This window comes from Mustelus asterias, chromosome 15, assembly GCF_964213995.1.
Source record: "Mustelus asterias chromosome 15, sMusAst1.hap1.1, whole genome shotgun sequence".
Lineage (NCBI taxonomy): Eukaryota > Metazoa > Chordata > Chondrichthyes > Carcharhiniformes > Triakidae > Mustelus > Mustelus asterias.
This window is the reverse complement of record NC_135815.1, coordinates 50,383,242-50,397,250: the sequence shown is the minus strand read 5'-3', so window position 1 is coordinate 50,397,250 and position 14,009 is coordinate 50,383,242. Positions and strand designations below refer to the sequence as shown.

General features: G+C 44.2%; 1 protein-coding gene across 1 annotated transcript in view; it reads left to right on the top strand.

Annotated features, from left to right (window-relative positions):
• ccdc88ab (coiled-coil and HOOK domain protein 88ab) overlaps positions 1-14,009 on the top strand; it is a 266,369-nt gene that overhangs the window by 231,172 nt on the left and 21,188 nt on the right. The window contains exon 28 of the mRNA XM_078229887.1: positions 9,493-9,567. Within this exon, the coding sequence (XP_078086013.1) occupies positions 9,493-9,567 (75 nt within the window). The remainder of the gene's footprint in view (positions 1-9,492; positions 9,568-14,009) is intronic.

Below are 14,009 nucleotides of genomic sequence, written 5' to 3'. Positions count from 1 at the left end.
CCATTGCACTTGCAAATTCTCAACTGTTTACCCTTTGGCCTTTAATTCATGACATTTTGATGGCTATTGATTTGCTAAATCATGTCCTTTGTACCACCTTTAAAGCTCTTATCCTCACGTGCCATTACTCTCTCACCCAAATTGTTCCTTCTGGTATACCCCTCATCTCCATCCCAAAGAAGGCATATTTGAAAGTATTTGGTGAACAGCTGGTTTATTACCAGACCTAGCTGGACTGCTTAAAGCACTATTAAAGCTTTCCATCATTAAACCATTGCAAAGATCAGCCAGGGACACACAAATAATCCCTAACTACTTCTCTGTACAACAAACTATCTTCCTGAACCATTCCATCCTGCCTCCTCCTTCCTTGCTTCCAATAATAAGTGCATAGAACCATGAACATTTTTGTCACCAAGATCAAAACATCTGTGCAGCTGCCTCTGTGGCTTCCATCTCGTTCCCTGGTACATCAGGGCAAAATTGCACAAAAGGTCGCTGCTATCCTAGCTGTGTCTTTATCTAGATTCCACCCATCTGCAGATGATCTCACCAACCTTATCTTGTCAATGACATACATCCCCTGCTCCCCCTGACTGTATTCTAACCAAACTTGACCACTCAACTTCCCTTACTGGGCCCCATGTTAGCTGATACTGTTAATATTTCCCTCTCCTCAGGTATTATTTCCCTCTTCAAATCGCCCCTTTTAATTTAATTTATTCTTTTGTGGGATGTAGGTGTCACTGGCAAGGCCAGCATTTGTTGCCCATGCCTAATTACCTTTAAATTGAATGGCTTGATAGACCACTTCAGAGGGCAGTTAAAGAGTCAATCACATTGCTGTGAATCTGGACTTGCATGTAGGCTAGACCAGGTAATGACAGCAGATTTCCTCCCTAAAGGACATTAGTGAATCAGATAAGTTTTTACCACAGTTTCCTCTCCAATGTTCTTGAATGTGTTGTAACTTTCCAATACCATGCCCATCTACAAATCCACATTTGAATCCATCCAGTCATGTTTGATTCCCAGCTTGGGTCACTGTCTGTGCAGTGTCTGCACATTCTCCCCGTTCTGTGTGGGTTTCCTCCCACAGTCTGAAAGACGTGCTGGTTAGGTGCATTGGCTAAACTCTCCCTCAGTGTACCTGAACAGGTTCTGGAGTGTGGCAACTGGGGATTTTCACAGTAACGTCACTGTAGTGTTAATGTAAGCCTACTTGTGACACTAATAAATAAATAAAAAGTTAAAGTCATAATGGTATTCTTTGCAACTGTGGTAAACTATCCTTTCCCATTCTCTCAGTCTATCTGCAGCTTTCAACTCAATTTACTATGCCATTCTCCTCCAACTGCTTTCCTGCATCATCCAGATTGGTGGAATTACCTGAGCTTGATTTCATTCTTAATTATCTTATTGTAGCCAACAATCATCTGCAATGGCTTTTCCTATTCGTGCTGTGTTGTCTCAGCAGTTCCAGGGATCCAAACTTAATTCTCTCTCATTTCTTACTAAATGCTACCCCTCGAGCTGATCAAGGCTACGGACTGAATATTCAAGGATAGGTAGAAAGGAAAAAGAGGTGGGATAATTAATTAAGTAATTAAATATGACATAAGTACAATGATGAGAAGTGATCTTGGTTTGGAAGATCAAGATGTAGACTTGATTTTACTGGAGATAAGAAATAGTAACGGAAAGTAGGCACTGATGAGTAGTCATTAAGACCCTCAAACAAAGGACAGAGTACAAACCAAGAAATAATGGGGCTTGTAAGTAAGTGCTCTAGTCATCGTGCTGTTGCAATCCAAGTTGATATAATTGATCAGGAAGAGCCCAAAGATTGTAACTTTTTCTTTTTAAGGAAACATAGAGGAACAGAAGCACAGGAATGCCAATTAGCATTTAACAAAAAAAATTCAACATTTATGAAAAGTTTGACTATAATATAATACTTCTTCACTACCCATTATCTTCACAAATGTACACAGATTTTTAAGGAAACATAGGTTACACAATGTATCTTATGCTATGGTGTTCTCAATAAACACAGTCCCTGAAACCCAGCAAGCAGATTGTGATCAGACAACACCCTACTTTGAAAAAAAATGGCTGATGCCAGTCGATCTTCTGTGGATTTCTCCTCAAATTCCCCCAGATGAATGTTTCCAAATTCCACACTCAAAAAGACGCACTTTAAATCCTTGTTTCATCTTTCCATCAGCTGTTTTCATCAAGGATCCATCTCCCAGTTTTCCAACTCTCCTTTCAGTATTCCTTTGTCTTAAATGCTTTTCTAAATACTCAGATCTAGCCACCGATGCTCCACAGTTATTTCATCTATCGCTGCACAATCTGTGGTAAAATCTCAGAAACCTTAGAATCACTTCAGATATCTTTCTGGCTTCTCAGTAGCCAGCTCCTCAGTTTTGTCTGTGGCTTTAGTGAACAGTAGTAGCCTTTCCAGTTGCAGTTTCCTCTCTTTGTTAGCGTCAGGCTTCCTGAAAATTTCTCTTCATCTCTCTTGTTTCCTTAACTAGCTGCCCTTTAGCTTTCTGGCATTGGTTTTCTTAACCATTGCTCCATTGTATGTTTTCTCTTCGAGCAAAGCTGAGAGCTGCTCATCCTCTGGTCTAGCTTCCTGTCACCAACAGCTATGAATTCAGTTAAACACAATTACAAAACATTTTCCTACCATAAAGGTGCCCCTGGTTGCTAAGCAACCATTTATTTCCTCCCCCCCCCCCCCCCCCAAGTTTTAATTTACTTTTCATGCTGTAAACACTCAGCACAATAAAAAGTTTGAACTGAAATCAAAACCCACACATGCAAACACCTTTGTGTAACATGAATCTGCTAGTTTTACTCTTCTTACACATGAACACTAAATTAATCCACTTAAATCTATATCTTATTTCTGATATTTCTACACAAAAGAGCTAATATCAATCTTCAAACTAAGTAGCCTTCAGGACAAGTTCACAAGGCAGTTTCTTAGAACAGTATGTTGTAGAATCAACCCGGGAACCAGCTATTTTAGATCTAGTAATATGTAATGAGACAGGATTAATTATATCATGGTAAGGCATCCTGTGCAGAGGCATAATCATAACATGATGAAATTTTGCATTCCGTTTGAGGGTATAAAACTGCTGTCTTAAATAAAGGCAGTGACAAAGGTATGAAGACAGCTGGCTAAAATGGACTGAGAAAATAAATGTAAAGGCAAGGTCGTAAATAAGCAGTGACAGCCATTTAAGATATTTTAGAACTCTCAACAAAGGCATATTCCATCGTGAAAGACTGCAAGAAGGAAATTGAAAGAAAATGTATACAGTGTTGTGTAGATTAATGGTGGATTGAAGATTGGAAACGTTTAGAAACTGCCAAAGGACCCTTTTAGTTTTGAAACTTCCTGTAGCCGCATTCCAAGGTGAAGGTGAGAAGCAAACAAATTACCCTCGGGGAAGTGTGAAGAAAAAGATATTTCCTATAATCCAGACACCCATTGAAACTTGCAACTGTAAGGAAGAGACATTAAATGCAAAGTACTGGATATGAAAAAATGGCTGCCACAGACAGACTGACGCACCAAAACGCCTTTGAAATACACAATTTGGTGACATATTTTATGGCAAGGCTGCCCAGCCACTAGAGAGAGATTGCAAATGACACAGTCAAGAGAGTCTTTAGCTGTGGAAACAGGCTAAAAGCTGTTTTTCTCCATCTCTCTTTCTTGGAATCAGAGTGTGTTGAGAAGCCAACACCACGAGAAACTTACCAATAAGCCAAGACCTTGTAATAATTGCTATATCTGACAGCAGCCAAGAAACCAACTAACCCAAATCAGCCGTAGTATTTAAAACCTACGCTTGAAGAACAATCACAGGACACTTTGCAGCCGGGATTCTTCCCAAAAAAACTAAGGACCTGATTTTACCAAAACTTCGCGCCAGTTTTCGGGCGTGAAATCGCGGTAAAGTTGGGCGTCAGGCCTATACCGCGATCTGCACCCAATTCCGAGCAGATCGCAGCTTTACCGACACCCGATTTGGGCACGGGTCTGGCCCACGCACGAATCAGGCGGCCCGACGATTTAAATGCATGCATTTAAATCGACTTAATGAACCGCGCGCCCAGCTCTACCGCCAAATCCCACTTCACCGAATTCTGGTCCGATGCAGATCCACGCTCTAATCGACCTGCCGAATAAAAATCCGAAGTCGCCGCTGCAGCCTCCGAAGAGCGGGGTCAGAGACTGCAACGGCTCTCTGACCCAGGTCATCCTCTCGGGGGGGGGGGGGGGGAGGGGAGGAGAGAGGGTGTGACGTATCATCCTCTGGGGGGGGGGTGCAGGGGGTTCCACAGAACGCTGAGGTAATAATGTTAGTCGTGGTGTTTGAAGTATGCAGCCACTCTGGAGAGAGGGATTCGTTCCTCCGGTGGGGAGGAGGGATCGGCCGCAGAGTGGCAGCGGGAACCCCCCCCCCCCCCCCCCCAGAGGATGAGACATCACACACCCCCCCCCCAGGAAATGATCGTGCACACCTCCCCCCCTCCCCCCAAAGAGGATGATATGTCACACCAGCTTCCACCCCCCCCCCGCCCCCCAGATGGTCTGGGTCAGAGAGCCGCTCTCTCTGCTTTTTTCTTTCGCACCTGGGAGCGCTGCTTCAGATCTTTTCGAACTGCGCATGCGCGGTTCAGAGCTCCGATCGTTCCGGCAGCGCTAAGCCCCGCCCACAGCGCGAATCAGACCGGAGCCAGCGAAACGCATATGGGCACGCTGAAAAGAGGATTCCGGGCTTGAATCCATATTACGCCCGGATCCCGCCCTTAGGGCCCGATTTTACCAATCGGAGCCTAAGTGTCCAACGGGCGGGAAAAAGGGAGAATTTCCCACCCATTTTTTGAGCGTACTTAGCTGAATGAATCTCTGGCACTCTGTATCACAGAGTGCCTCCAGAGAGATTCACATTTGTAAGTGGGAGCCTGATCCTACCCGAGAGGCCAGCAACATAGTGCTCATGAGGCCACTGTGAATGCACCGTTCTGTCAGTGGGTAGATTGGCACATGCGCACAGACTGCCCTCTGCCCCCCGGACCACCACCACCACCGGCCTCCCAATCGCTGGGCGCCCGATTTTCTTTTGCAGCCCTGCCCCCATGGCACCGCCTGGTGCCCAGTGGGCAGTATCAGGGTGCCAGGCTGGCATTGTGCAAGGGGCATTCCCCTTGCCCCCCCCCGGCCTCGATGGGCTCTGTCCCACCAGCGGGATGAGCACGCTTTTTCATAGTCTTCACAGTCACAATCCCCTTTCCTTTCAAAAATCATTGTCATCACTTCCCTCAAAAACCCTCTGTAAACAACAGTCTTATCCGCAACAAAAACAGGAAATGCTGGAAAATCTCAGCAGGTCTGACAGCATCTGTGGAGAGAGAATAGACTCAACGTTGGCTCTATTCTCTCTCCACAGTTGCTGTCAGACCTACTGAGATTTTCTAGCATTTTCTGTTTTCGCTTCAGATTCCAGCATCTGCAGTATTTTGCCTTAGTCTTATCCCAAATCGCTCTCGCCCGTCAGGTTTCGTGAATGTGTTTTCTCCCAGTCTTGTACTCAGTATTTCCTGTTTGAAGATCCTGTCAGTTTTCCACTATCTAAACTGCTTGACAAAAATCATGAAAGTATTCTATTTGTGGTGTATTTATCCTTCCTAATTGCCCTTGATCTCTTCTTTCTGCAGCCTTTAATAAGGCTATCCTATCCTCCTCGTCCCAACTCTGCAGCTTTATGAGACTACTCTCCTTTTGAGTCTCCAAGAATCAATCCAAGCTTTACATCTCCAAAAACCTTTCCTCTGCCTTCATATTGTCAAACTGCTTGTCTGATATCTGAGGCTCAATATTCATTCCTATTGGGCCAAGAGAGGTGGCCAGGTGCTAAAATTAGCCCTGCCAACCAAAGTGCCAGTTCTCTGGCTCCATCGTGCCTCCGGGCTATTTTTACGAAGGTGGGCCCATCAGGTTCATTAAGTGCATGCTGAATCCAATTAAAGGAGGCCTACTAAAATTTTTGATTTGACCTTCCAAGTTCCTGCAGGCAACGGAGTCCAATTTGGGTGCAGTGGTGGCCTGACTGAATCCTTTTTAAAGATTTTTTTTATTAGAGTTTTTCCATTTTTAGAAATTACACAACATGTGTGCAAACTGGTACAGTACAGCATGATCATTTCTTCATTTACAAATACAGAAAAAGACAGGAGGGCACCAACAGCTTGTTCATTATACCCAGCACTGACATTTATACAAAACAAAATTGCAAGGGCAAATGGGGGAAAAAAGGATAAGGCTATGAAAATCTAGCAAAATGGTGCACACCTTCGTACGCAGCATTTTAAAGGCACTGTAGGAGCAAGTCAGACATTACAGAACCATGTATTTTAAATAGGGGCCCCATACTTGTCGTAATGCATCCGATTTGGATCGGAGTATACAGGTTAGGAATTCCATTGGGATACATACCATAATTTTATGCCAATTCTGAACTGAAGGAGATTTATTGCTAATCTAGGAGCAGACGATATTCTTCCGTGCTACAAATGTTAGGATGTTAAACAGCCTTTTTCATTAGCCCCATGGGAGCCCCAGAATTAAAAAGAAAGGATCAAATTCTAGGGCACATCAAATGTTTTCTCAAGCTCTTTGAAGTATGCCAATCAGTAGGGTTTTGACATGGGACCAAATACAATGGGGGTGATTCTCCCAAAAAATTCAAAGTGCCGAATTCACCTAAAAACTAGAGTAACTCCTGCTCGTTTACTTAGCAGGATTTTCAAAATGAATCTCCCACAGCCTAGTGCTGAGCGGGCCACTGCGCATTCGCAGTAGTCCCAGACAGCTAGCTAGCTTGATTGCAATCCTGCATCGCTGACCTTCTGGGCCAGCTTCCATGTTCTCTCCTCTTCCTTCTCTCTCTCTCTCTCTCTCTCTCCCTCCCCCCCCCCCCCCCGTGCCAACCGAATGGCCAGCCCCAAATGCCCACTTCTCTCCCTCTGTCCACGATCCATCGGTCCCAATGCAGTGTGGCAGCGGGACTCCCCCTGCAACAATCGTCTCCCTTATAGGCCCTGCCTCCCTGGTAATGCCCAATGGGCAGTCTCAAGGTGCCCCTTGGGCAGTGTTGGGGGCCAGGCTGGCAGTGCCCAGTGGGCACTCCCTTACCTCCGACCTCCTGGGGGGTGGTGTCAGTCCTGAGCCTACTAATGATGTTTAAATTGAAATTTTAACATGGAAATTAGCTCCGCATCAATTTCAGAAAACTTGGAGTCGGAGACGCACAGAGGTCATGGCACCCAGCAGAAAGCCTGCTAAGCAGCCTCCACTGATGTCTCCCGACCCGTTGCACTGCTAGAGCAGCACAGCGGGCTAGGAGAATCGCCCCAAATGTGTGTAGTCTCCCCTTACTACTTTGCACTTTTGGCACAGCAAGGATATGGTAAGGTCAATCCTGTGTCTTGAGCTTGGTCTAATGTACAGACTGTATAATATTTTAAACTGTGTCTCCTTCATTTTATTACGGACTGTGAAATCTTTTTACCCAAGACCTGCGTCTCTAGTAAATTCACAAAGGATCTAGACCATAAAGTGTCATAAAACCTGCTGATTAATTGCTTATATTCTGTTGTTATCAGGATTTTTTCCACCAGGGAGGCATTAGCATCAAGTTGCAGAAATGTCTTACTAAGGATAAAGTCTCTAGAGTTGTAGATACCTGAAAATGAGTACCATGTATTATCGAATTGTTGACATTGTTGCCCGAAAGATAACAAGGAAACACCCAGCCTACAAAGATCCCTATCCCTCCAGATATCCCTATCCCTCCAGATATTTACCTGCCGTGCAGTAAAAGTCTGTGGTTCATAAGACCTGATGGGAAATCCGAATTACCCTGAATGGGAAGTTAAATTGGATCTCCCTTCCAGCTCATGTCCCATCCTCCACTGAATGTTAATGATTATAAGATTTTCACACTTGTCAGGCACAGCCTTGAAATCCTTGAGAAACAACAGGTCCTGTAAGGTTTACACAAACTGGCCAGTTTCACTATCGAGCCAAATAGAAGAAGGGTCCCCTTTAACCCACTCTCTAAGATGAGGCTGCAGTTTGGCTAATTTTAAGTGAGGTGTCTTTTTGTTCCATATAAAAGAACTGAGTACCCAATTAATTTCCTTTAGGACCTTAGCAGAAAGCAAGATTGACAGTTCTGTAAAGGCTATAACAACCTAGGCAGCGTATTCATCTTAATCAGAGCTGTCCTACCCAGCCATGATACCGGTAAGGAGGACCAGTGACGTAGGTCCCACTTAATAGATGCAAGTAAGGAGGGGAATTTGCTTTGTACAAACGTCTGAAGGAGAGGGTAACCAAAATACTGAGACAAGTAAACCCTGAAGGGGACTATCTAAAATGAACCCTTTTGTTAATTAATTGAATATTTGATGGAGTAAGAGAGATCGACCCCCATTTTGAAGTGCCCTCTCTTAGCTTCCATTACAGGCTGCAGCTCTTTTCAAGCTGGAAGGCCTCTGATTGACCCTCCAACTTCAAGAGTCCACCTGCCATTTTTAATTGAACAATGAACCTGTCCTCTGGCCATTAATTTACCGCTGCAGGGAGAATCAGAGGTGTGTGATTGTTTACCCCCGGGGTTGGGTCCAGGATCTGGAATCAGTCCCGACCCCGTTCCCTGCTCCTGAAGGAAAATCCAACTTTTACTCATTAATGAGCTGCAACTTTCACATGGATAAAGTTAAGTACAAATAGGCATTTGTACCAGCTAGTGACTGCTTCTTAAAGGGATATGTGGTGAATATTCCACTTCATAGAAGCCCTACAGTGCAAAAAGAGGCCATTCGGCCCATCGAGCCTACACCAACAACAATCCCACCCGGGCCCTATCCCCATTAACCCCACGTATTTACCTTGCTAATCCCCCTGACTCTAAGGGACAATTGAGCATGGCCAATCAACCTAAGGCACACATCTTTGGGCAACTAGGGATGGCAATAAATGCTGGCCAGCCAGCAATGCCCATGTCCCACGAATGAATGAAATAAAAAATGGTAAATTGGCATTTTCAAGGAGGTTTCTTTTCCAACTGAAAGACATGCAGAGGAATCTTGAATAGCCTTAGGGCAGGATCTTCGATAAATTGTCGGTTTCAGCGAGCAAACCAGCATGTAGCTCCCCAGCTGCACAGCCGAGTTTTCTCTCCAGATACTCTGGCACTTTGCTCTACTTGTCATTTTCTTTGCCTCCTCTCAATGGGATTAAATCAAGTGAAAATTACATACAGATCAGCAAATGTTGTAGTGACAGATTTACAACTGCATTAATATCATAAAATGTATATTTTACAATAAATAAACAAAATGTACATGGACACTTGTTCAGATAAGATGTTTTTTTACCAAAAATATAATTCTCAGGTGTTGCTTCAAATGAAGATTTGCTATCTCATGGCCCTAGTTTTGACATTTCCAGCACTGGATCACGAAGTCGAGGTAAATATTATATAGGTACACAGTGTTCAAATATTAGCTGCATTATATTACATTTGTCGTTGTGGTGTTATGCTTGGCGTGCATTTGACATGAACATATTGACATTTTTTTTTTGTTGCTCCATAGTTTGTTTTTATAATGTCTTCACCTTTCTTGCTTGCTGAATTGCTTTGCTGAACATCTGCTTCATCTATTTTGTTGTGACATCTATTTCTACTAAACATCAGCCATTTAAAATATCAGTTCAGATTCAAAATGGTCAACTGTGCTGGGTACTTCTGTTTTCTTGTAGTAAGTGTAAACTGTGACAGTATATGAAATCAAAGAAGATTGATCATAAAAAGTAACTAAATTTTAAACTAAAGTACTCCGTGGGGGTGATGGAAAAATTTGGAGAGAAGCTGCTGATGGGACTGGAAAATACCGGCCTCAATTTAAATGACTGTATCTTAATATCTTGTAACCATTCAATTTCTCATTTACTTCGTAATCTGAAAGCTACATCAGTTTTAGCTTATTAATTGCATAAACTGTTCACATAGGTTATAGAAGTAATTTAGATATGGCTTGTTTAACCAATTCTATAGTTCAAATGTCACTATATTTTTAAAAATAATTCTAATATTTTGAGTGCCATTTTGTGCAAGTACTACTTGTGGACAGAGAAGTTACGATTTGTTTGTTACAATTAATTGTTTCCAATGTTTTAGCCAAACGACACACTGATGGAAAATAGGGCAGGATCCTCCTGGTCCCATGGAGGCATCTTTGAAACAAGACCAGAAACAAACTTGCAGTTGAGGGTTGGCAGGCTGACATCTTCCCACCTCCAGCAATCTTGCTGGAAGCGAGTAAACAATGGAGGCAACAGCAAATTATGGGGCCATCAGAACCAGAGATTCATATTCACAATGACAGAGCCATGAGTGTTAACATACTGGTTGGGAGGGGTGGGGTGGGGGTGGTTGTTGTGTTGTTGGCCATGCGGAATGCACAACAGGAAAATTCTGCTTGTATGCACCTGGTGGGTCCCTTCAAAGATATTCAGTGCCTGATCGAAGGACCCAGCATCAGAAAGGGAAGAGCCATCCTTCAGCACTTGCTGCTGGGGCAGCACAGTGATTAGCACTGTTGCCTCACAATGCCAAGGAACTGGGTTTGATTCTCGGATTGGGTCACTGTCTGTGTGGAGTTTGCACATTCTCCCCATGCCTGCGTGGGTTTCCTCCAGGTGCTCTGGTTTCCTCCCACAGTCCAAAGATGTCCGGATTAGGTTGATTGGCCATGTTAAATTGCCACTTTGTGTCAGGGGGACTAGTAGGGTAAATATGTGGGATTATGGGGACAGGACCTGGGTGGGATTGTGCTCGGTGCAGACTCGATGGGCCGAATGGCTTCTTTCTGCACTGTAGGGATTCTATGACCTCCCTCCCCCTTAACCCCATCCTGCCATCGCTCACCTTTTGGCCTGGGACCCAATAATGATTCTAAGGCTCAGGTGGGTGTCATGCCGGGGGTAGCCATTGCCTCCCTGGTTGCACTGCCATTTGATAGTTGCTGGCCTCTGAATGGCTGGTAGCTCTCAGCAGGATGGGACTTCTGCACCTGGGATCCATGTGTCTAATTGGCACATGCTGTGGCAGGCCTTTCCTGACAGGATACGACATGGGGCCCTCGCTTTCTGTCCAACCAGCATCTGAGACCCCCATTGCCTCCACAAGATTCCACCCATGTCTCACTCTGTCCACTTCAACTCTTCAACTTTCCAAGACTAAGATCTCGAGGGTGGCACAGTAGTTATCACTGCTGCCTCACAGTGCCAGGGACCGGGTTTGGTTCCCGGCTTGGGTCACTGTCTGTGTGGAGTTTGCACATTCTCCCCGTGTCTGCGTGGGTTTCCTCCGGGTGCTCTGGTTTCCTCCCACAGTCCAAAGATGTGCAGGTTAGGTGGATTGGCCATGCTAAATTCCTTTTGGTGTCAGGGAGACTAGCTAGGGTAAATGTATGGGGATAGGGCCTGGATGGGCTTGTGTCAGTGCAGACTCGATGGCCCGAATGGCCTCCTTCTACACTGTAGGGACTCTATGATTCTATGAAATGAATAAACAGGCCCACTTACCATCTTGAATGTAGAATTATGCTTCCATATCTCATCCCTAATTGTTGTTCTACCTTCCTGATGTATCTAAAATTTGAGTTTTTGCTACTCTTCTCTACCAATCTTACTAGCTCCTCGCAAATACATAGAAATATAGAAGATAGGAGCAGGAGGTGGCCATTTGGCCCTTCGAGCCAGCTCCGCCATTCATTACGATCATGGCTGATCATCCAACTCAATAGCCTCATCCTGCTTTCTTCCCACAACCTTTGATCCCATTCGACCCAAGTGCTATATCTAGCTGCCTCTTGAATAAATTGTGTTTGGCCTCAACTACTTCCTGTGGTAATGAATTCCACAGGCGCACCACTCTTTGGGTGAAGAAATGTCTCCTCACCTCTGTCCTAAATGGTCGACCTCGAATCCTCAGTCTGTGATCCCTGGTTCTGGACTCCCCCACCATCGGGAACCGAAGATATATTTTGTTTTATTTAAGGTTTTAGGCGAACTAAAGTTCATCTGATAAATTTCTTTTGAAAAGCTTGAAATTTCTTTAGCACTGGATTGAATTCCTCAATATTTGTGAAGTTCATATGATCTGCACACACCTCCAAGCTTCCGTACCAGTTACAAATCAAAAATGACTTCTCACCAGCTTTCATTTCCCTTTGCCATTTATTGTAGAATCTTAATTTTCTTTTGCATTTGCACATCCACGATGTTTAGCCCGGCTTGCAAGGTTGCGTTTCAAATAACAAATCCCAATCCTGTCGATTGTGTGAAATCTCGAAGATCCAACTTGACTCCTTATTTAGATACTATAACAGTGCCCTAAATTTTCAGTTTTGCATCAGCTCAGTAGAGCTTAGAGGATTCTCAGCTCCATGGTCTCAACTCACGACAAAGCGCCCCAGAAGTTCAAGTTTCATTCCGGAGGCCAGGTTTTATTGGTGTTGTGCCCGCCGCCCCTTTAAAGAGCTTGTAGGCAACCACACAAACTGTTGCAAAAGCAAGTTGGGCTAAAGACCCAAATCTGTGCTCCGGCACTTTGTCCCAGCTCTGAAAATGATGAAACAAGAAAACAGTCCTCCAGCATTCATTCCTCACAATCTCTCACCTTTTCACACTCCTGAAGCACCTCATGCCACGTCATGGCCCTTTATAACTTCCATGCCAACCTATTCCCCTCAACTGATACCCTTCAATGCCAACCCCTGCATCTTCACAGACCCTCCAAAGCCCTTCAAACCCTCCATGGCAACCTATACCTCCTCTCAGCCCTCTTTAGCTCCAATGCCAAATTAGAGTCAACCCATGCCCCTACCACCGTCCTTTGCCTTTGCATTCTCCAAATCACCCAGTATCCACCATGAGCAAATGTTACCCATGATGAGATTACATGTCTATTGATGAATTAGCTAAATAGTTCCACTTCAAAGATTTTATGAGCAATTGGAGCTATCAATCAAACTGAATTGACAGGCATCGCACTGTGATAGTGGTAGGTTGTAAAATCAGTCATGCAGCACTAATCCTGTAATGGAAGCCCTTAAGCTCACATCAACAAACAGGCAAAATAACAAGTACCGATTTTTTTTCAACACTGCAGACAGTTGTTTTTTCAAATATCTAAAGGATGGGAGATTTAAATGCCTTGGCAGCTTAACAGCTCCCTTTGACAATTCCAACTCATTAGAGCCTGATGGCTCTAATGAGTTGATCTACTTAATTTGTACATTCATGCCTATTTTTTAATAATCCCAAAGGACACTTGACCTCGCTCAAAGGACACTTGACCTTGCCCAAAGGTGTCCTGGGACCATATCCTGAATTGTACTCTTCCTCTATAAAAGGGAACCCGTACCTCTCCAAAGAACTAACGTATGTTTAGACCTTCACCTACCAAGTCTAATGTGCACAAGTCATATTTTCTATACTCTCCTTGTCAAAATCTAATCAGATTAGACTGAAGGCAGCTGCGCATTAGCATATGCAGCTGCCTCTGTGAACCATGGATGTCCAACAATTATTCTACCCCTGTTCTGCTCCTGCAAAAATGGCTGTGGTATACCACTGTTAGCTTATTGCCTGTGTGTGTGTGACATGCCTGGACATGGCCCTGCCTGGAACTTCTCCCCCCCTGGTCCAGGTATAAAGGTGACTGCTCCCCACCCCCTGCCTCAGTCTCTGGGCCAGTTCATCAGCATGGGTGTGCTCCAAGTCTTTTGCAAATGAAAGCCTATTTGTTCTTGCATACAAACTAGTCTTTGCTTGATAGTGCATCAATTTTATTAGCGCATCAATTTTATTAGCAAAAGGTTTTGGGATGGAGCAGATACTAAAA